This window comes from Elephas maximus, chromosome 6 (genome assembly GCF_024166365.1).
Source record: "Elephas maximus indicus isolate mEleMax1 chromosome 6, mEleMax1 primary haplotype, whole genome shotgun sequence".
In the NCBI taxonomy this organism is placed as follows: domain Eukaryota; kingdom Metazoa; phylum Chordata; class Mammalia; order Proboscidea; family Elephantidae; genus Elephas; species Elephas maximus.
Window position 1 is genome coordinate 114,693,482 of NC_064824.1, and position 24,206 is coordinate 114,717,687.

At 39.3% G+C, this 24,206-nt stretch overlaps 1 protein-coding gene across 3 annotated transcripts in view; it reads left to right on the forward strand.

Moving 5' to 3' along the window:
• The window catches only part of XRCC5 (X-ray repair cross complementing 5), a 104,055-nt gene that overhangs the window by 74,034 nt on the left and 5,815 nt on the right, over nucleotides 1–24,206 (forward strand). For 2 of the 3 annotated variants that reach the window (XM_049888113.1, XM_049888112.1), the window contains exons 17-19: nucleotides 13,724–13,833; nucleotides 15,900–15,996; nucleotides 17,738–17,805. In XM_049888113.1, coding sequence (XP_049744070.1) covers nucleotides 13,724–13,833; nucleotides 15,900–15,996; nucleotides 17,738–17,805 — 275 coding nt within the window. Of the gene's footprint in view, nucleotides 1–13,723; nucleotides 13,834–15,899; nucleotides 15,997–17,737; nucleotides 23,370–24,206 lie in introns of all 3 variants that reach the window. The other variant, XR_007517951.1, reaches the window with a different exon arrangement.

The following is a 24,206-nucleotide window of genomic DNA, read 5'->3' on the forward strand; positions in this document are numbered from 1 at the left end:
ATACAGATCGAATATAAAGCCATAAGACTGGATGAGATCCCTGAGAAAGGAAGAAGTGTGAAGTCGAGGGCACAAGTGAAAGGGTTAGCTTGGATAGGTGCGTAGAGAGTTCATTCAAGGCAGTAGGAGGGAAGGCAGAGTGTATGGGTGCAGATACAAGTAGGTGACCAGTTTACAGAAGAATTCATGGAGGAGGTTGGCATAACCTGGGCCAGAAAAGGCTGGAGAGGAGAGAGCCCAAAGAAAGGCATCTCATGTCATCAAATAATGACATGTTACTGGTGTTATAGGTGTTAATGGGACTTCCTCCGGAAGTAAGAGTTTTTTTTGTTGCTTTGCCCCTTGAGTTTACTGTTGATGAGCATTTCTAACCACTTCGTATCCGTTTTTAATTCTCTTCTAATGTCTAATCTCCTTCGAAGTCAATTTCTCATATCTCTTCCTTTCCATTTTACTTGCCACCATTCTAATTCAGCTTTCTTTACATCATGATAGGACATTTCCAGTATCCTACATTAATTACCATCGAAGTTCTTCTCCATTAATCCTTTCTGTGTTTGTACAGGTTTAGTATTTTATAGCACAGATATGATCATGAGTCAGCCCTGCTTAATCACACCTCATGTCTCCTATTGAAATCAGTCTCCCATTCAAGGCTTTTGACAATCTGGTCTTGCCCTGCCATTCCAGACTTGTTCTTCCACGGGCTCTGCCTGTGAACACTATACCCAAACCAACTTGTATTCGTGTCAGTACCCTTGTGACATTGGCTTTCCTCCCTCTGCATGTTAGCTGCCTCCACAAAAAATGGACTTCTACTCTCTCAAGCCCAACCCCGTTCTAAAGAGGTTCTTGTGATTTGAGAGCCAATATGTCTTTGTCTACCAATGCCCAGTCAGTTTTATTGTAGTATGATTTATTATCAGAAATGGTGCTGCTGGTCTAGCTTCAGTGGGACAAAATGACCTCCATTGTTATGTTCTCTGAGTGTTGCTGGCTAGTAGTAATTTTTTTGTTTCCCTTGTTAACTTTAATAAGGCAGTGATTGGGAGTGATGATTTGAATTTCTGAATTACATCAGACTTAATTCTCTGGTTCTTTGAATCAGTTCATAAGTCTTAGTCCCATCAAAGAAGAAATGAAGAAAAGTATCATCTCTTTATGCTGAGCTCTGGCATGTTGGAAAACTTTTTTCTAAAATCAGAAAAGAATAGGTGAGGAAACAAAGGAAGAAAGAAAAAGAGATCTGAGATGTCTGTAAGAAGAACACCATATGAACACAGGGCATCCTTATTTATCAGTTTTTAGAAGAATTTACCACATGGAATGGGGTTGTTTTAATGTTTCTGATATCTGGTCTTTCAAGAATGACTCAAATTCTTGAGGCATCGTAAACCCTGTGTGCTGCCTCCGCTCCTCTGACATCTGCAAAAGCACATTCAACCTGCTTCTCTCGTTGGTGAGAAATCTGACTCATCACTCACTAGTTTCTCTTCAACTGATATATGGGTTTAAATCGCATTCAATTACCAATGTTTAATTGGGTCCCATTGCCAGATTGGCGTCCTGTTCCATAGTGTCTCCTCTTGCCTGCACTGTTACTATGGCTACTTGATTCCTTCTGCTTACTTTTCTTCATTTAGTTGATGACATCCACTTAGGTATGAAACTAGATAGATACTGTAAAATTACAACGGTACCAAACACTGTGGTTGTCCATTCTGCTTTCCTCCTACTACCCATCTGGAATGGGATCAAGTCTAGGTGGTAAAGAGATTAATTCTTCTATATCACTCTTGTTTTAAAAAGCCTCATTAAGTTTTTGAATTCTAGGACCTTGGAAAATTGTGAAAACTCTCTTTCTCTGTCCTCCCTGTTCTCCAGCCCCACTCTTGACACATACTTCCAGGCATATGTGATAAACATTACATAATCCAACCAAAGAGATCATTTCCTCATTTGATGAAAAGGTCTTCCACTAATTTCTTATGTTAGCATAATGTCTCAATTTTGTGCTTTAGGTGTACTCCGTTAAATTCTTTCTGGAATTGGGGAAAATTAGTTATACTAAAGAGTAGATACTCTTTGGTCTTTAGCTAATGCTGTGTGCCTTGTAAATACTAATTGACAACCTTCAGGTTTTGCAGGACATGTTCAATGTGCCTTCAGTGGTTAAATGGAAGGTTTTAAATCAAAATTAAAGGACCATAGAATACCATGGAGCCCATCCATTGACCAGGAAACTTAAAACTTTTCAGTGGACCTGGGACTCATTTGGCCTCATACCCAAGCTATTTATGAAGAAAAATACTATTTATTCAGAATAAAAAAGACATGTCATAATGTTCTCTTACATAAAATAAGCTTGCAGCCGGTGGGCTAACTGAATGCCATTTATCTAGTTTCTTATTAGCTGAAACTCTTATCTTTGCTCTCCAGAGTGAGCTAAGGCCAAGAGACCATCAATATCATTCTTCTTGTGGCTACAAAGTAGGACTCAAGTTACCTCAAATAAAAACAAAAATAAAGCAAGAGAGATCTCATAGTCTACAGGAATGCATCCTGACGATAAAGACTTTGCATTTACTCTGCTCCTTGTGCCTGGGGTTTTAATTTAACACATCAATGAAAAGGCAGCATTTAAAAAGGGGGAAAACACCCAGCAGGACTTACTTTTATTAGTGTAATTTGTAAGAAATTACTGCATTTAATGAGAAAATCTTTAAGCATGAAAAAGATGTGTTGTGACTGAACTTGTGGAGCTTAAATGGTGAGGTTTTAATTGAGTTTTTTAGTTATTGGTAAGAATATAATAATGCTAAAAACAGGGCTGCATCTATACTGTTGAGGTGGTCAGCACTTTATATATCTTGGTTCAATTTCCTGTGCCACTGATCACGCATATTATTATGGCCATGGTATTTTTTTCCATGTCGTATCTACTGACCTTTTCTGTTCTAAACAGGGAGACAGGCAACTTCAACTTCTTTTAGCTGCTAGATAAAGAAGGCTGGGGCAAAGTGTCCAGCAGGACAATTTCTAAAAGGGAAGAGAAGGACAGAAACTGGGCAAAGAGCAGGCAGAGATGTATCTGCTTCATAGTCCTTGCTTAAAACAGAAGACAACGTTTTGAACATCATTTGGAGGTTTATAATGCTTGGGCTTTTTTCCTAGTTCTCACTTTCTGTTGTTGTCATCCAGAGATTTCTTTCTCCCCAATAAGGATTTTTCATTAAAGACGGCAAAACTAAAACAGGGACTCCAGAGCAAGGAGCACAGGCATCAAGGGCAGATTTTTCCTGGGATCTTAGATCCGAACTCTTTGGAAGCTGGAAGCAGAAAGGATCTTTGAGAAATAAGTCAGCATATATTTTGTCATTTAGAGGAAAAATATTAAGGAGACCTCCTTTTTGACCTTAAATTTTCAGAAGTATGCTTGACTTCTGAAACGACATGGACACCGTGGGAAGTGTTCAGGCGCCTCCAGTGCCTCTAGTTTTTATCATGGTCCACATGATTGTGTGACAGCTGGTTGCTGTGCTTCACTGTGTTAAACCTGAAGGAAAGGGACATAAATGTAGCTGTAAAGATTTTACAAGTACAAATGAAAATCACATTTTTTAATATAATTCTGATTTTGCAAAAATATAACTTTTAAAAATACTAAAATGACTAGGAAAAGCTTTAAATATGCTTATGAACCGTCTCAATAACTTTTAATTGAATTTCGTTGTATCCTACCTCACTAGGAAAAAAGGAAAGCAAAAACCCTGTAAATGTTATCTTCCCTTATTATTTAACTAGAAGATTGCCTTGTTAATTTCTATCTCCTGGAACTATCCAGTGCATACTAACGCACTGTATCAGGTGGCCCTTAGGTTTGTAGATCATCTTCTTACCCTCCCGTGCTGTGCACTGGATCCGGCAGGAAGGTGCAAAGCTGACTTCTGCAAGATGAGTTTCCTGGGCTTCTGTGCCAGCTGGCTTCCAGCTAGGTTTGACCAGTAGGAGACATTGGTAGAAGTCTGGTGGGAAGGAGGGAACAAGGAAGAAGTTAGGGTATTTCTCTTTCTTCTTTTCAGTGTTGGGCAGCATCTTTGGCCTTCATGGCTTCAGCTCCCTTAGGACAGGTCCCTCTTCTTCTGTTTCCTCACATGCCAAGAGTTGCTAAGGGCTTCTTGTTGTTGCTAATCTCTGGGTTACTACACCATTCTCAAATGACGTTACAGCTCTTAATCACCTGCCTAACAATTCCCTACTTTAAATTTCTTGTGTAATATTCAGGGTGATTTCTGTTCTCCTGGTTAGACCCTGACTGATCCACACGTGAACACACATCCCTACCCACAGTGACCACTTTATATCTGGACAGTGTTACATTCTGATGTACATAGGTCACTATGAGTCAGAACTGACTTGACAGCACCTAACAACAACAGAGAGACATAGCAAAGCCAGCATGTGATCCATTTCTGTTTTAGTTGCCTGTATTAAAACACAGACTTATTTTCTTTATCTGGAAATGCCCTAATTTTGCCATCATTTTTTTGAGAGACAGTTTTGCTGGGTATGTAATTCTTGGCTGGCAATTTTTTTCCTTCCAGGCTTTATGTATGTCATCCCATTTCCTTCTTGCCTGCATAATTTCTGCTGAGTAGTCAGAGTTTAGTCTTATTGACTGTCCTCTGTAGATGACTTTTTGTTTATCCCTAGCCGCTCCCAAAATTCTTTATCTTTGGCTTTAGCAAGTTGATTAGAGTTTAGTCTTATTGACTGTCCTCTGTAGATGACTTTTTGTTTATCCCTAGCCGCTCCCAAAATTCTTTATCTTTGGCTTTAGCAAGTTGATTATAATATGTCTTGGGGACTTTTTTGGGGATCTGCTTTATGTGGGGTTTGATGAGTTTCTTGGGTAGATAACTTCTCATCTTTTGCAATATCAGGGAAGTTTTCTGCCAACAAATCTTCAACAATTCTCTCTGTATTCTCTTTTACCCCCACCCCCCATTCTGGTATGCCAGTCACTCGTAGGTTATTCCTCTTGATAGAGTCCCACATAATCTTAGGGTTTCTTCATTTTTTTTTTAATTCTTTTGTCTGATTTTTCCTCAAATAAGTTGGTGTCATGTGCTTGATCTTTGATCTCACTAACTCTCACTTCCATTGCCTCAATTCTGCTGCTGTGACTTTCTATTGAGTTGTCTAATTCTGAAATTTTATTGTTAATCTTTTGAATTTCTGTTTGCTGTCTCTCTATGGATTCTTGCAGCCTGATAAGCTTGTCATTACGCTCTTGTATAACCTTCTTAAGGCTCCTGTATTTCTTTGTCTGTGTGTTCCTTGGCTTGTTCGGCATTTTGCCTGATCTCTTGAAGAGCTCTGTATATTCGTTTTTTTGAATTCTGCCTCCGGTAATTCCAAGATTTCTCTTCCCCCAGAAGGTTTCTTGATTCTTTGTTTTGGTGGCTTGCTGAAGCCATCACGGTCTGCCTCTTTATGTGATTTGACATTGGCTCTTGTCTCCAAGCCATTAATGAGTTATCGTATTTATTTAATGTTTGCTTTCTATGTCCTAGCTTCTAGTTTTGTTTTGTTTTGTTTTGATATGCCCAAATAGGCTGGTCGTATGACCTAGTTTGATTATTGGCATCTTTGAAGCTCTCATGTACTGTCTCCAGGTGACTAGAGCTGTTACTAGGTATGTGAGCCCAGGAGTCCATTTACATTTCTTGTGTGGATTCAGCTTAGGTGTTCAGGTCATTGGTCACCAAGTGTGTGGTGTAGGCTCTCACCTACAGTCCTAAATGGGCAGGAGTAATAAAACGCTAGATTAATATATAACGCCTGTATTTAAAACCTCAAAATCCCAAACAGTATTTTTGAAATAAATGACAGCCCCTTACCGGATTTAGTAAGGTCTTACCAGTGGCCTTTTTTTGTGTTAGTACTAATGAGTATTAGTGAGTCACTGACTAATTCTGAAGAACATTTTGGTGATTTATAATTGGAGCTGTGACTTACTGAGTATGAAGACTGACAGGCCATTCCTTAGCCCTGTAATTGTGGATGTGGAAGCAGAGCAAAGCCCCCTGATGATCAGCATTTCCTTTAGAAATGGAGGGCAGTCAAAAGTATAATTCAGCCAAAGTAGAATATTATTTTTGTCAGCCATTTCTGCATTTTACATTTATTAAAAATGGCAGGGAAATGTGAAATCCCACCAAACTTTGGAAGAAAAGTCTCTTGTCCATCTCCCTGTCTGATATTAAAGCATCACCCATCACAGCCATTCACTGGTGTTAAATGGCTCATTATAGTCAGTGAACCACAAAATAGTCCAGGGAGAGGGATAGAATTCAGAACATGGGCCTGATACACAGGCCATGTAACTGATTATTCCTAGAAAGGCAAAATCTGGTTCTTGTATTCCTTGGATTTATTGGAAGCTTGGATGTGTTTATTTTCCTGTGCTCCTGAATTTTCTGAGGAAGGGACAGAACAGTCTAATGTGTAAATCAGAAAAAACAAATCTAAATAGGCCTACGAACATACTGGGACTTCGTTCAGAAATAGAAACTTGAGACTCCTATTTCCTTTTCTCTAAGTACCTTCTTATAGTTGCTGCAAATGGATTATTAGCTTTTGCATTTGCCCTTTTGAATATTTTTCTCTGTGAGAGGCCAGGGGTGGGTGGGTGGGTGGGGGTGTATGTGTGTGTTTCTGTCAAATTTCAGGAGAAAATGAGTCAGGAAGTTGTGTTTTTTACAGAGCAATTCAGTGCCTCTCTGGTTGCTTCTTGGGGTCCTCCTCGCAGTCCCCAGATCAAAGGATTTCCTAAATTTCATTCATTATCGCTTGTGCTCATTATGTTCTTTCCCTTGCAGGTGTTACTGGCTTGAACACAGCAGCTAACGCTCAGTCTCCTCTCTCCATTTCTGTGATGCCGTGTCCTCCTGGTTTTCTCCTATCTCTAACCATTCCTTCTTGGCCTCCTTTATTGGTCCCCTTTCTTCTATCTAACCTCTAATAGCTAGGTCTTGGATCCTTTTTTTCTTCTGCACTTTGTAAGAAGCCAAGCCGTACTCTGTACTCTGCTGCAGGACCCTCACACATGGTGTTCCCTCTGCCTGGAATGCCTTCCCTCCAGGTTTTTCCTGTCCAGTTCCTACTCTTGATTTTCTTCCTCTGTTCTCCTTCATGTACCCCATGCTCTAGTTACAGGACCATCTGCTTTTGTCCAAATACACCCTGTGCTTTTCCACCTCCATTCTTAATAGTTTTGCTCATTCCATTTCCTGCTGTATGATATCCAAATTCTGTTTCTCATTGCCAAGTTCAAAAGTCATGTAAATTGTTAAAGCCTTCTGTAATCACCAAAGATTTTTCAAAATTCGAATCAAAAGATATATTTCCAACCAATCTTAGCCCTTTTTACGTTTACTGTCTGTTATTATTTTTATGTGTATAGATAATGTCCCCTGTTACACTGTAAGCTCCTCAAAGGCATGAGTCTTATCTTTAACTTAATTGTAGCCCCCGCAGAACATAGCATGATGTCTTATACATAGTAATATACCATAAATATATACTAGGATACATTAGTGAAAATAATCACTAAACTAGGCAAAAAAAAAAGAGAGAGAAACATATTTACATTCTAGCTTTCTAAGATTCCTCGTTCTCATTTTTTAAAAAATGGGAAACTTGGACTCTCTGTGATTACTGCCTTTGGCCTGTAAAGGCTCTTATTTCTACCCAGGTATATAACTCCCCTACATGTGTCTGTCTGTCATACTGTGGGGGCTTGCATGTTGCTGTGCTGCTGGAAGCTATGCCACTGGTATTAAGATACCAGCAGGGTCACCCATGGAGGACAGGTTTCATCTGAGCTTCCAGACTAAGACAGACTAGGAAGAAGGACCCGGCAGTCTGCTTCTGAAAAGCATTAGCTAGTGAAAACCTTATGAATAACAACAGAATGCTGTCTGATATAGTGCCGGAAGATGAGCCCCCCAGGTTGGAAGGCACTCAAAAGATGACTGGGGAAGAGCTGCCACCTCAAAGTAGACTCGACTTTAATGACATGGATATGGCACAACTTAAAATGAGAAGAAACAGCTGCAAATATCCGTTAATAATCAGAACCTAGAATGTATGAAGTGTGAATCTAGGAAAATTGGAAATCATCAAAAATGAAATGGAATGCATAAACATCGATATCCCAGGAATTAGTGAGCTGAAATGGACTGGTATTGGCCATTTTGAATTGGACAGTCATATAGTCTACTATGCTGGGAATGACAACTTGAAGAGGAATGGTGTTTCACTCATCGTCAAAAAGAGCATTTCAAGATCTATCCTGATGTACAACACTGTCAGTGATAGGATAATATCCATATGCCTGCAAGGAAGACCAGTTAATATGACTGTTATTCAAATTTACACACCAACCACTAAGGCCAAAGATGAAGAAATTGAAGATTTTTATCAGCTTATGCTGTCTGAAATTGATCAATTGAACATGCAGTCAGGATGCATTGATAATTACTGGTGATTGGAAGGTGAAAGCCGGAAACAAAGAAGGATCAGTAGCTGGAAAATATGACCTTGGTGATAGAAACAGTGGTGGAGATCAAATGATAGAATGATAAAATTTTGACCAACAGCTTCTTCATTGCAAATACCTTTTTACACCAACATAAACGGTGACTGTACACATGGACCTCGCCAGATGGACACATAGGAATCAAATCGCTACATCTGTGGAAAGAGATGATGGAAAAGCTCAATATCATCAGTAGAACAAGGCCAGGAACTGACTGTGGAACAGACCATTAATTGCTCATATGCAAATTGAAGCTGAAACTGAAGAAAATCAGAGCAAGTCCACGACAGCCAAAATACAACCTTGGGTATATCTCACCTGAATTTAGAGACCATCTGAGGAATAGATTTAATGCATTGAACACTAATAGCCGAAGACCGGACGAGTCGTAGCTGACATCAAGGACTCATACGTGAAGAAAGCAAGAGGTCATTGAAAAGACAGGAAAGAAAGAAAAGACCAAGATGGAAGTCAGAGGAGCCTCTGAAACTTGCTCTTGAACGTCGAGTAGCTAAAGCACAAGGAAGAAATGATGAAGTAAAAGAACTGAACAGAAGATTTCAAAGGGCAGCTCAAGAAGACAAAGTAAAGTAGTATAATGATATGTGCAAAGAGCCGGAGAAAGAAAACCAAAAGGGAAGAACACACTTAACGTTTTACAAGCTGAAAGAACTGAAGAAAAAATTCATGCCTCGAGTTGCAATACTGAAGGATTCTATGGGGAAAATATTAAATGACACAGGAAGCATCAAAAGAAGACGGAAGGAATACACAGAGTCATCATACCAAAAAGAATTAGTCAGCGTTCAACCATTTCAAGAGGTAGCATATGATCAGGAACCGATGGTACTGAAAGAAGAAGTCCAAACTGCACTGAAGGCATTGGCGAAAAACAAGGCTCCAGGAATTGATGGAATATCAATTGAGATGTTTCAGCAAATGGATGCAGCACTGGAAGTGCTCACTCGTCTATGCCAAGAAATATGGAAGACAGCTTCCTGGCCAACTGACTGGAAGAGATCCATATTCACGCCTATTCCCAGAAAGGTGATCCAACTGAATGTGGAAATTATAGAACAGTATCATTAATATCACACATAGGCAAAATTTTGCTGAAGATCGTTCAAAAGCAGGTGCAACAGTATATTGACAGGGAACTGCCAGAAATTCAGGCGGGATTCAGAAGAGGACCTGGAACCAAGGATATCATTGCTGATGTCAGATGGATCCTGGCTGAAAGCAGAGAATCCCAGAAGGATGTTTACCTGTGCTTTATTGACTATGCAAAGGCATTCGACTGTGTGAATCATAACAAACTATGGATAATGTTGCAAAGAAGGGGAATTCCAGAACACTAAATTGTGCTCATGAGGAACCTTTACATAGATCAAGAGGCAGTTGTTTGGACAGAACAAGGGGATACTGATTGGCTTAAAGTCAGGAAAGGTGTATGTCAGGGTTGTATCCCTTCACCATACCTATTCAATCTGTATGATGGGCAAATAATCAAAGGAGCTGGACTATATGAAGAAGAACAGGACATCAAGATTAGAGGAAGACTCATTAACAACCTGGGTTATGCAGATGACACAGCCTTGCCTGCTGAAAGTGAAGAGGACTTGAAGCACTTAAAGACCACAGCCTTCAGTATGGATTACACCTCAACATAAAGAAAACAAAAATTCTCACAACCGAACCAATAACCAACATGATAAATGGAGGAAAGATTGAAGTTGTCAAGGATTTCATTTTACTTGGATCCACAGTCGACACTCATGGAAGCGGCTGTCAAGAAATCAAAAAACATTGCACTGGTCAGATCTGCTGCAAAGGACCTCTTTAAAGTGTTGAAAAGCAAAGATGTCACCTTGAAGACTAAGGTGTGCCCGACCTGAGCCATGGTATTTTCAGTCACGTCATACACATGTGAAAGCTGGACGATGAATAAGGAAGACCAAAGAAGAATTGACGCCTTTGAATTGTGGTGTTGGTGGAGAATATTGAATATACCATGGACTGCGAAAAGGATGAACAAATCTGTCTTGGAAGTAGTAAAACCAGAATGCTCCTTAGAAGCAAGGATGGCGAGACTGCGTCTTATATACTTTGGACATGTTGTCAGAAGGGCTCAGTCCCTGGAGAATGACTTCATGCTTGGTAAAGTATAGGGTCAGCAGAAACGAGAAAGACCTTCAACGAGGTGGATTGACAGTGTCTGCAACATTGGGTTCAAGCGTAACACCAACCGTAATGATGGTACAGGACTGGGCAGTGTTTCGTTCTGTTTTGCATAAGGTCGCTGTGAGTCGGAACCAACTTGATGGCACCTAACAACAACATATAACTCTGGGTGAACTTTATATCAAAGAACCTGAGAAAGTAAGCAGCTATAAGTGGTATAAGCAGGGTGAGCACGTGCTCAGAGGATCAACAAAACGGGCACCAGTTGTCCGAAACAAAGACGCATAGATGCTAAACAGACAGGACACAAGGAAAAGCAAGCACACAACAAATGATTCAAGAAAGACTTGATTCATTATCCTTATTATATGTGGATGTAGATAATTATTTGGCAGCTTAATTGTGATGAAATCTTTGAAGAATTTTTAAGAGCAAGGAATAGCAAAAAATGTTTATAACACATTAGAGAAAAATCTATCTAAAAATAAAATACAGTAATTGTTGTAATATTTGTTTTTTGATCATTAATGTTTCCTTTATGGCATTTTTTCATTTGCTCATTTATAATTATAGCATTTATTATGAATTATGCATCAAAATTGAAGTATGAGCTGTTTAAAGCAAAATTGGTGAAAATCAGTTTTTCATTGTGGAAGATAAACAGAATTTTACATTGATTGTTAAAACAACTAAGTTCACTGGCACATTTTCTTTGTTATAGAATATGCAGAATATTCCTTTTGTGGAAAATATGGTATATAGTAAAAATCTTATTACCTCGCATCCACTAAAAAATTTTATTATCCAGTTCATCTCATTCCACTAAAATGGCACACACCACTTTGTGTTCATTCGCTAATACAGTCAGATTTAAAAAGTTACAGCATGAATAGCTAAGACACGTACATACATGTGTATATATAACTCAGATCCTGTTTGAATGCACGTGTAAACACAGGAGGAGAGGCGCCACAGATTATCAGTGTTTAGGACCCTTACATGCCTTAATGCCACCCTGAGTATAGGAAATATGAAATATTCCTGTTACTTTACCTTCCCAAACTGGAAAAGGGAGATAGCTTCTATTGCTTTTTTCTTGTTGATGGTTTTCTGCTCTGCTTTCTAATCAGGGTTGTATTATTTACCTTGTTTAAGAGACTCATCTGAACATTCTTTCTCTTCTTTGAGTTGTAGTTGAATATTAATTCACTGCTGCAGGATACATTGATAAAGATTTCTGAAATTGCGGGGAAATTTTTTTCTAATCCCTCAAGTTGAGTGTTTTATTATAAGGTAGATCATAATCTCCTGGTTGGTAGAAGGGATGAATTGGTTACTAAGAATGTTTTTCTCTTGCTGCGAAATTACTGTACTAGAAAAGATTGTGTCCATTTTTTTTTTTAATCTTTTCCATTTGCTGAAAGAGCCTAAGGAAAGAGGAAACTGACCCTGAGTTTCATGTCTTTCATAAGGCACTGAGCGGTGCCCAGGGCACTGCAGCTCAGTGGCCTTGAAGCTTATACATGAGTCTGTAAAGTAGTTTGCTTTAGTATGGTGTGCATACACACGTGTATCTCTTAGATGCTCAGATGAGGCTGTGGCCGTGGGAAACATGCAGACTTAGAATATCTGGACCATTCAAATCTGGCCAAACAGGCAGCTAGTGAAGTGGTTTCAGGGATCAAGCAGGGAGTGAACCTTTAGGCCATGAATGTTCACATCCTGTTGGTTTCTTCTTCTACATAGATCTTAACGGTCAGTTTTGATCTGCTCAGCAGATTGAGTCCCATGATGACTTTTTATATTTCCATTTTCCTCTGCTTTATTTTATACTGCAAATTTTTTTTTCCTTTATGAGGCAACCTCAAGTTGTAGCCCTTTCTTAGCCACCTTGGAAATAATAACAGTAATGTATTTTCTCTTTCTGTAGCATTTATTTAATATTGCTGAATTGTGGAGTATTGAGCAGCATAGAGAATATTTAGGCCCAGCTAAGGGTATAATCCACTACCGTTGAGTCGATTCCGACTCATAGCAACCATATAGGACAGAGTAGAACTCTCCCATAGGGTTTCCAAGGCTGTAAATCTTTACAGAAGCAGACTGCCACGTCTTTCTCCCATGAAACAGCTGGTGGGTTCAAACTGCCGACCTTTGGGTTGGCAGTCCTGTGTTTTAACCACTGTGCCACCAGGGCTTCAAGCTAAGGGTATAAGATATGTAATAATGATTTCTCAGTCTACAGGGATATTATTAAATTAAGATTTGTTGTTGTTAGGTGCCACTGAGGCAGTTCTGACTCATAATGACCCTATATGATAGAGAACTGCCTCATAGGGTTTCCAAGGAGTGGCTGGTTGATTTGAACCGTGGACCTTTTGGTTAGCAGCTGAGCTCTTAACCACTATACACCACCGGGACTCCAAATTAAGGTTAGGGTTAGTCTTTTCTAATTTGACCTGGGACTGGTAGAAGATGAGGTGCCCCTAGCTCATTATTTTTCATTGCCTGGAGCTGTTTGACGGTTATCCTGAGAGGAATTAGGGGAGGGACTAGAGGATCTATTTTCTAGACTATATCAGGAAAGGCAGTTTCAAATTGTCTAAATGGCCCCTAAATTCTGAGGGCAAAATAAAAAGCAGCATCAACAAGAAACCTTAGTGTTTGAAATCCTAAAAGGATCATTTAGCCATAATTCTAGAAATTAAATTTTATATTTCTTGACAAATATTAAGTATTATGTAAACATCTCAAATACTGACTTTTTGAGATCAACGTTTTGCATCTCCTCTTACCTTCCGACTCAGTAACGTGTGGTTATTGTGCATTCTGGCCATGAGGCTCTTAAACCATGTAGGCACACTGCATAGAAGCATAGACTCTCCCTAACAACCACCGGTCAAATCTAAGAAAATTAATTTATGTCTTATGTTCCAGTGAGTCACCAGTTAATAAGTCATATTGAACAGTTTTTGGATAGTAACGAGACACCGTATTTTATGAAGAGCATGGACTGTATCAAAGCCTTCCGGGAAGAAGCCATTCAGGTAACGCTGTCCTAGGCTGTCTTCTCTTCCTGTACAGTTGTCCCCCATCACAGGGGGGAGACATACAGCCTTCCAGAAACAAACATCAAACCAAACCCTCTGCTGTCGAGTTGATTCCAACTCATAGCCATCCTACAGGACAGAGAAGAACTGCCCCATAGGGTTTCCCAGGAGGAAACCCTGGTGGTGTAGTGGTAAAATGCTACGGCTGCTAACCAAGAGGTCGGCAGTTCGAATCCACCAGGTGCTCCTTGGAAACTCTGTCGGGCATTTCTACTCTGTCCTATAGGGTTGCTATCAGTGGGAATCGACTCTATGGCAGTGGGTTTGGTTTTTGGTGGTTTTAATCTTTACGGAAGCTGACTACCACATCTTTCTCCTTCGGAGTGGCTGAGGGTTGAGCTGCTGACCTTTCAGTTTGCAGCCGAGTGTTTGACCACTGTGCCAGCAGGGGTCCTCAAACAAGCATAGGCTTTGGAAATAATCATTCTTACTGTGCTTAACAGCACATGCTAAGAGATAGAAATGACTAAACTCATTCTACTACAGTGTTGTTACTGAGGGGAAATGAAGACGGGTGGATGGGTGGGTAGGATGTTTTATCCCTGCAAGTTAGCTTTTTGTTATATTATAACCCTGGCTTTGCAGTTCCCATTTAGGGAACCAAGGAAATTTCCATTGTAAGTTCTGCTGGCCTGGTTATTATAGTAAAAGATGGGCTAACTATTTTAGGGAAATTGATGGGAAATATATATCAGTGTAATTATTGAGAAAGACATTATGAAGACAGGAGCAAGATCTGAATACCAGAAAAAGCGCTGAAAATTAATGACCCAGCTCCACTGCCCTCCCCAAGAATATTGTGCATTCTGTTTATTCATTTGTTTTACTAGAAATTTTCAGAAAAAAACTTTAAAATTCTTCCAAATTATTTCTAGGCTTTTATACCTCTAAGCATGGGATGAGCAAGTTTAAATTAGAAAGTTCATCTTTAAAGTACGCACAGTTGTAGTGTATGTTAGTTCTTGTGTAGGTGCGTACTAAATATTTGCTGAATGAATGAATAAATTAATGCTTGAGTAGTTTTAGGTGCTTTCAGAGGAGGAAAAGAAAATGAGAAAATTGTCAAAATTAGAATAGAAGATTCAAAAGTTGATGACTCAAATACCATACAGATAAAAAGACAAAATTTTGGAAAAGTAGTGGCAGGACAAGACTAAGGATGGTTCAGCTGGGTAGAGAAAGATTTAGTTAGATGGAAAAAGGTAGTGAAAAATGTATTGTTTTTTCAGCACTGCCCCAGCTAGCTGGAGTGTCTGGTAACATGTCTATGTACTGATGCCACCTCATGTTCTTAAAAGTAACAGGTTACTGGGTTGCTTAAAAGAAGGTAAGGGAAAAAAAGAGATGAAGGAGGATCAAGAGAGACTTGAGACATATCAGTCAATCTTAATGTATAAATGTTTTTTGAACTATAAAAATTAAAAGAAAAAAAGGAATTGTTTATAATTGGGAAAATGTGAGTACTGACTGGCTATTTGCTCCTATTAAGGAATTATTACTTATTTTTTGGTGATATGATAATGGAACATGAATATGTTTTTTAAAAGAGCTCTTTTAGATATTATATATTGAACTTTTTATAGATAAAATAATATGACTTGAGATTTTCTTCAGAACAGTTGGGGGTTTAGGGTAGGGATATAGATGAAATGAGATTAGCTGAGTTGATAATTGTTGAAGCTAGGTGATGGGTACATGAGCAGTTATTAAGCTTTCTCTCTGCTTTTGTTTGAATTTATCTATATTAAAAGTTAAAAACAAAACAAAATACCAGGCCACCAAAAGTACCATGTGGCTCTGTGAAGCACTAGAGCTTCCATGTATGGAACAACATCTGGTCCCAGACAACCATTGCTCAGTTTGCCATTTACCAGAGAAGGACATTTTATCTTATTTTTACAAACATAGTGGGTCCAAAATATAGCACTTTGGTCTGGGGGTGACTTTGATTTTGTATTTATTCTGACTTGCCTCCCCTTCTGCTTTCACGTCCCCACTCCCAGTTTTCAGAAGAGCAGCGCTTTAACAGTTTCCTGAAAGCTCTTCAGGAGAAAGTGAAAATGAAACGGTTACATCACTTCTGGGAAATTGTCGTTCAGGGTGAGATGTCATTTGTCTTTTTCTCCAAATACTTGTACTATTTTGTTTTCCAAATATAAATTAAGTATAAATTCTTAGTATAAATTAAATTGTGTGATGTGTTACGCGGGGACCTGATGACTTTCTTTTTGGATTTGGGAAATGCCCAGGATTCAAGGGACTCGAAAATCTTGCTCTAATAAGCGTAAATACAAGGTGGAAAATAGTAAGTGAACACATACGTCCGAACTCCACGATTGTGAAGAAGCCATGTGGGCAAACATTGCCCTTTCCGGATTCCTAGGCACAGTCTTTTCAGTGGTGATGGGTCCACAGCACTTTCGCTGACCTCACCCACATTTTCGCCCTCCTCCTACTAGCCTTTCATTGCCATGTTCTTGGGCTTTCCATAACAGCAGACCAATGCCAGTTAAACCCAGAAGGAAGGCAAAATCAGTCTTCAGTTTCAGACTTAATGGATGATTCCTTTCATGCCCTTTTGCCTTTCCGTTTTAACCTCACTTGATTTTCAGGACCAAGTATAAGATTTTATTTATTAAAAATACATATTGTGAAAACAATGGACGTTGAAAAGACATTATGAAGTTTTTAACTTACAGTAGGGCCCAAAAATTAGTTGCAACTTATCTTTCTGTGCAAATCTATATAAAAGGAGTTGAATACTTGTCTATCCAGCTTCTAACAGGCAGTTTTTCATCACACAGGGAACCATTTCCCTGACAGTTAATTTTTCAGCCCTTTAACTTCTACACTAGGGAGTGAAAGCAATTAGAATAGGTGGTGAATGGGACTTACTTAAATCACTTTTTTGTCTCTGCTGCAGACCCAGTAGATGAAAGAGATTGGTTTTATTTATTGAAGGCGTCTAGCATATTATTTGCTGAAAGGAAACTTACAGGTCATACACAAGATACGTGTTTTCTGAGGATGTATAGCCTATTGAGAGAATACACAGGACTTAACCCATTTTTAGGAACAAATGGATGTTAAATACAGGTGCTTTTCTGTAAGTGTATCATAAGTCAGTCATTTGAGATGGGAGAAAATTTTAGGAAGAAGAGAAAACTAAAGGGTAGGTTTTCTATTTTTGATTTGTTCTCACTGAGCTAAAATTGATGAGCTGATCGATGTGGTGGGCGTGGCCATTGTAAGAGGTGTTTCCTTTTAACCTTAGTCTTCTCACCATTCCATCAATAGCCAGGAAAACTACTGGAAGTCAAAATGTATGCAGATCCCCACCTAATGGGTTTGGGCAAAAGTATACATTCATTCAATTATTTACTTATCGAGCCTCTGCTGTGTAAAACATTGAGGGGAATATAAAGATGAATAAAACCTAGTTCCTGATCTCAAGAAAAGTATAATCTGTTAGGAGAGAGGAAATATGTGCAAATTTATACAAGATATAAAATATGATGGCAGCCATTTCAAAGGGATAAACAAATCAATTTGAAAATTCTGAAGAAACAGATTATTCCTATCTGGAGTTGGTCAAAGAAGGCTTCATGGAGCAGGTCACATTTTGAGATGTGACTTATTTTGCACGAGCAAAAATAAAAGAAGCAATAATATAAGGTGGTAGGAACTATGTGAATTAAGAAACTCAGCAATTCAGTGACATAACACCTTTATAGTTTTAAAAATCTCTAGTCCTGAGAGTGGGAGGAGGTGTGATGTAGGGGATAGATGGGATTGGATTATTTCATTGCATTTGGATTTTACTCTGTGAATTACTTTTTAGATGGAATTACTCTGATCAGCAAAGATGAAGCCTCTGGAAGCTCTGTCACAGCTGAGGAAGCCAAAAAGGTATTGAGGGATAACTTCCTGTCTTTAGATGAATTACCACAGTGGGCATAACTTTCTTGATGTCCATTCTTCCTTGAAGAAGTTAAACTTTAAGGGTAACTAAATTAGGCACCCCTTCTTTAGTCAACCAACTGGCAAATTGCTTCAGCTACAGCAGCATCTTGGGAAAAATTGTGATCTCACGCAGTTTCCCATAGACCATAGTTACATTTCTACAACTCACCTACAATTCCATTGTCAGTAACTCTAGAGCTTCTGACGTCTGTAGTGCATACCAACTTAGCCTAGACCTGGTAAAGCCTATGAAATCCATCTAGCCCAAAGATTTCCATCCTTGTGCACTCATTAGATAACTAGGGTACTATTTCTTGAAAATACTGATGACCGGGCCTTACTGCAAAGGGATTCTATAGGTGTGAGATGGGTCCTGAGCATGGCTTTGTTTGTTGGAACTTTTAAAGCCTGTCCAATGATTGAGGAAACCCTGGTGGCATAGTGGTTAAGGCTATGGCTGCTAACCAAAAGGTTGGCAGTTCTAATCCACCAGGCACTCCTTGGAAACCCTATGGAGCAGTTATACTCTGTCCTATAGAGTTGCTATGAGTCAGTCACCAGTGATTGTAATGTGCAGCACGGTAGGGAGCCTGGTGTTCTAGCATAAGGGATATCTAGATACTTTCAGTAAAAGATCCCCTGTATGCAGACCCCATGAGCTTTTTATTGACATAGTGAGGCCAAGGTCTCCCTGCTTAGTGTAGGAGTATTGAATCTGATTCAGCTAAGAGTCAAATACATGTGGCTTCTTAGTTCAGTAATCCTTCATTATGCCTCGGGTTTGTGATGAAGTTTTAGTGGAATTCAAATGGATAGCTCAATTTTATGGTGTATTTTGTATATCCTTCAGCTTCATTTACAGTTACTTATTGATCCAGTCACGCTAGTACAATACCTGGCAGCTGTCAGTTAGATACTAAGCCTCTACTGTATGCTAGGCATTGTGCTAGATGATAAGACACCCCCTGCCCTCTAGAAACACAAACCAATCAGTTACAATTTAACACAGTGAATACAATTACAGAGATAATGAAGAATCAATAACTACACACACACCAGAGAGAGCTTAGTGTTTGGGGCAGGAGAGCAGGAATCTGTTAGGGTAAAGGTGGAAACGTTCATTCATATGCCTAAATTCAGGTCAAATTGTAAAATACCTTGAATTTTCAACTCAGTAAAGGCACTTGACAGAAACTATAATATTGTTTGGGGGAGAAGTTAGTCAGAATATACAAGAATTTTCATTAAGCTCTTTGCCTGGCATAGGGGTTTTGTTAAAGAACACATATGGTCCCTGCTTTCAGGGAGTAAGAACCTGAGATTTTAGAAGGTAAAAGATGCTGATTATTATCTAAAAAAGGAGTTCCACAGTATCTGTACCTTCTTCTGCCACAGTCAGTACTGAGTACCATGAGCTTGAGTATGTCATTTAATTGCTTGGTTTTTTCTGCTTGTGACTTGTGGCTTGATAATGTTTTCCCGTTCAACTGGGAGGAAGGCTTATCAGTCAGTTTTTGCTTAACAAGTAAAATAAATCAAGACAAATAATTTAATTTTAGTCATTATTACAATTAAAAAAAAAAAAAAACCATCATCCCAGTGAGAGTTGAGTACATGTGAAGTTTTTAAAGAAGAGGGGAGCACTGATCTATAAAGAGGTAGCTTTTCATCCCTAGCGGACCATCTTAACCAAAGGTGTCTTAGCTAAGTCGAATACAGATTATTAGAAAAGAAATCTAAGGAGAGAAAGGTGCTTCTAGCATATTGTGTGAGACTTCTCCTATACTGCACAGGCGGTATCTTCTCTAGAATATAATGGCCCAGAGCCTAAGCATCAGAAATGTTATTGTCTGATAATTAAGCTACAGAGAAGAACTTCAGTTAACGGCTAGATAGGAGATTGTCCTTCTGATATCACCAGAACTGATTTCACTTGGTCGACATTTAAGACAGTTCTGGAAACGTCATTACTTTGAGTAGAGAGAGGGCATAGGGAAGACGAGTAGAGAGAATCTCCTCCATTGCTGGCTTTGGTGGCCTCCTCCCTTTGGAGCACACCGTTGTCGTGGCCGAGGCATGGCAAGCCTTCCTGTACTACCAGCCAAACTTAATTTCACTGTCATGGCAGATCAGAAACTAGCAAATTCTACTAAAATGTATTGAGTGTCATCTGTATGTTAGGCATGTTTATATACATTACATACATATAGCCTCCCAAAAAGTATATTACCCATTACCCTGGCAGACTGTTTCACATTTAGAAAATGCCACTTCCTTTTTCACATTTACCAGTGCTCCATTCAATTTAATATTTATACCAAATATTTGCATAACTCTATGACTTCTAAAGAACTTTCACGTTATATCGTGTTCACATAGGCCGTTTGTCTTAGGCTGGGTTCTCTAGAGAAGCAAAACTAGTAAAGCATATAAATATATATACAGAGAGAGATTTATATCAAGGAAATGGCTCACACGGTTATAGAGACTGGAATGTCCCAAGTCCATGGGTCAAGATAGAGGCTTCTCCTGATTCATGTAGCCGCAGGGACTGGTGAACCCAAGGTTGGCAGGTCAGAGAGCAGGGCTCTTCGTTACGGGCTGTGAAGATGGATGAATCCCAAGATCAGCAGGCAAGACTGCAGGTAAGTTGCAAGCTCAAGTCCCAAGAACCGGAGGTCAGACAAACAGGAGCCAGCTCCAGGATCCACCACGAGCAGAGTCCCCAAGCCCTGCCAGAATGTCCACTTATATTTGATTCAGGTTACACATCCAAGGAACCTCCCTTTTAACTGATTGGCTACTCACAGCAGATCTTGTCATGGGGGTGATCACATGTCACATCTCAACAGGGAAGTGATCACAACATTATACAACTGCCAAAACATTGAGAATCAAGCCCAGCCAAGTTGACACACAGTCTTAACCATCATACCATTATATAAAGCACATGTGAATAATGGTAATCAAGCTTCATATATACCTAACTCTAGAACCAGATTGCCTAGTACTATCTCTGTGATCGTCACAGTGAGTGTCTAAGAATTGGCAGGAGCAGGAACTAGCATCCCTGTTAGTGCTGGGAAGCCAGCCTCAGAGAGTTCACGTGCGTTACACCATGAGCTCTCAGAAGAGCTAAGAGGATTAAAATGCTGGTTCCTGTGTGCTATACTGAACTTTGATTCCTTAATAGATCAAGTCTTATATATGGCATTTTGAACCAATAATCTCAGAACTACAGTGGTCCCTGTCTGCTGCATCAAACAACTGACTGTCGGGCCTAGGGCATGGGTGGCAGTTACAGTGACCTGGAGGAGCGTAGAGTGGAGCCTGTGGTTCTGCTTCACCTCAGCACTTGCCGTCATGTCTGACTTGCAAAATTGTGCTTTTGTGTCTGCTTTAATATCATGTGAACTCTTTGTTTTGTTTTTCAGAATGAAAACTTGATGCTTTGTATTAAAAATGTTTTTAATGGCATTTGCTGATTTTCTGAAGAAAAGTATAGAGAAGAAAGTGTACATACAGATGATAATGAGGAGAGTGGTAGAGATTTTGGCTCAAGGAAGCTGATTTCTGTGGTTTTAATAGGAGAGACATGCTTCAGCTACTTCTGTTAGCGAAGTTAGGGAAGTGTAGTCACTCTTGACCATGCACTGAAGTATTCATTTACGTTGCCTTTAAAGCAAGTGTTAAGTTTGGTCACTTCCCAAATAATCAATTAAGGAAACCGGACTATAATCAGAGAGATTGAAGGGCAGTCCTCACAGTCCGTTTAAATTCTTCCCTGGTATTTACCGTTAAGTTATTTAAAGTTAGGAAGCTGTCACATTCTTGCTGTTAAATTGACAATTTGAGGGAAATGATCATCCAGGGATGTTTAAGTGAAAATTAAATTATAATTTTACATTTGCGCAACAGACGTTTCCCTCCAGTCTGTTCTACAAATGTAGATTTAACGATCCTTTTGAGAACTGTAGGTAAGTCAGCCCTGCTGCAGAAAGAGAAAGAACTTCTATGACATAAGCTTAGATAGTCACTTTAAGTTTACCTCTCATTTCACTTTAAAGCCTAAGCATAATTATCCCCTTTTTATGCTTATTTTTATTGTTATTATAACCTTTCAGTTAATTCTTTACTTTTTCTATTTCTAGTTGATATTATTAAATATGCTGTTAGCATTTGCTGTTAGGTAAAGTCTTTGTATAGTCCTTGTGTGTCCCTCATCTATTAGTGGGTAAGAGGCATGGCTGCTTATCCTGGTGCTTTACGGGAGCATCTGGGACCTGCTTGGTTCCAGTCCGGAGTCGGTAAGAGGCCTGCACTTGTGATAGGTCAGGACAGGAGGAATGATTCTTCACTTTGAATTTTATCTTTCTTAATCAAAAAGGATTTTTTTTTAGCTTCTTTCTGCTAATCTATGTTGGGGTTAGACCAGTGATTGTCAACCAGCAGTGATTTTGCTCCCCAAAAGACATTTGGCAATGTTTGCCCACATCTGTGGTGGTTACAAATGGGGGCACACTACTGGTTCCTAGTAGATAGAGGCCAGGGATGTTGCTAAACATTCTACAGTGCACAGGACAGCTCCCACAACAAGGAACTAACTGGCCCAAAAGGCTAATAATGTCACTGTTGAGAATCCTGGGTTAGGAGAATTTTAACAAACCAAACCCTTACCTAAGGCAGAGAACATTGGCTTAAATTGTATAGCTTTTTATACAGATGGAAATAATAATCTCCTAGCCCAGTTTTTATTTTTAAATTATGAAAGGTTACAAGGAAGCTCGATATATTAAAAAAAGCAGATGAAGATGGTGCTCCTCCCTTGATGGGCAACAGGAGCAGCAGATTGGGGTTGTTACTCATGCCCAAGGGACTCCAAAGAACCCTCAGGACATTAAGGAACAGAACTTGAAAAATACTGGTCTAGGCCCAATACCTTACTTTATAGATGAGGAAATTTAGGGCTCTGAGAAATAAAATCACGTGTCAGAGATCTTGTTGCTGCCTAGAATTCAGCCCTCTTTTTACTCCATATTGAGAACACAGGGGAAAGAGGATCTAGCCTCATGGTTTTGGAGAATTGTTTTTCCCGGACTTAGCTGTCCAAATAATCATTTGATAAGAGCTCTATAGGGAAAAAAATCATCTTTGTAGTACTCGTTTTCCTTATGACTGGCCTAATCGTGCCCTCTGTGTTCTTATTGACATTTACTGATTTCTAACCTTAGCATGATGGACTCCCAGAGCTTAGCGATCTGGCCATTTTACAGACACGATTCAGAGGTGAAATTGATGAGACTAGTGTCTCACAGAGAGTTAACAGCTAGCAGAATTGACTAGAATCCAGACCCCTAGACTCTTAACTACAGTTGTCTTTACATCACACCACGGCACCACCTTTTCATATGCCACCAGCCACATCTATGTGAAGAAAAGATGTTCGTGCCCCCTCTTTGAAGAACACAGTTGTGTGTGTGTGCCAGCTCTCCGGAGCCCTATGAAAGATGGTAAGATAAGTTGAAGAATCATTTCCTGAGAATAGTTTTCTCTAACTACTGGCCCCTGTTGGACCCCCTGACATTTTTCTTTGCTGTTTTCTGCCTTGAATCTCTGGTGTAGTTGTTCTGTATGCTAGTACAAGAAAAGCAATAATGAAAATACCACAGTGCTACCTTATATTTGTTTGGAACTTGATACTTTTTTAGGATATATTTTTTATCGAGGTGGAACTTGGAGTAAATGTACATATAGTAAATGTACCAATTTTAAATGTGCAACTTGATGAATTTTTATACATGCATATACTTGTGTACTCACCACCCAGTTCAAAATATAGACCATTTCTGTTACCCCAGAAGGCTTTCCGGTGCCCTTCCCAGTCTTCTACCCGTGAGGGTAACCAGAGTTTGACTTCTGTCATTTTAGAGTAGTTTTGCTGTTCTTCACCTTAATATAAGCGGAATCGTGCCTTTCGTGATTCATCCGTGTCTTTATAGTTGTTATTCTTTATTATAGCTGTGTAGTCTTCCTCTGTAAGATTACATCACAATTCAGTCGTTAGTTCTCCTAATGGTGGACATTTGGTTGTTGCCACACTTTGGCTATTACAAACAAAGCTGCCATGGATATTCTTGTACATATCTTTTGGTGAACATACGTGCAGATTTTTTGGTGCCATATTCTTAGGAGTTCAAAAGTAAAACTTAAATACTGCGAACATTTTTGCATACTTTATTTCATCTGAGACTCCCCACAGACCCATGATATAGATGAGGTAGATAGTAGTATTCCCATTTTATTTTTGAGGCAGATTAGTTACAGAAAGGTCAGGTGGCTTGCCCATG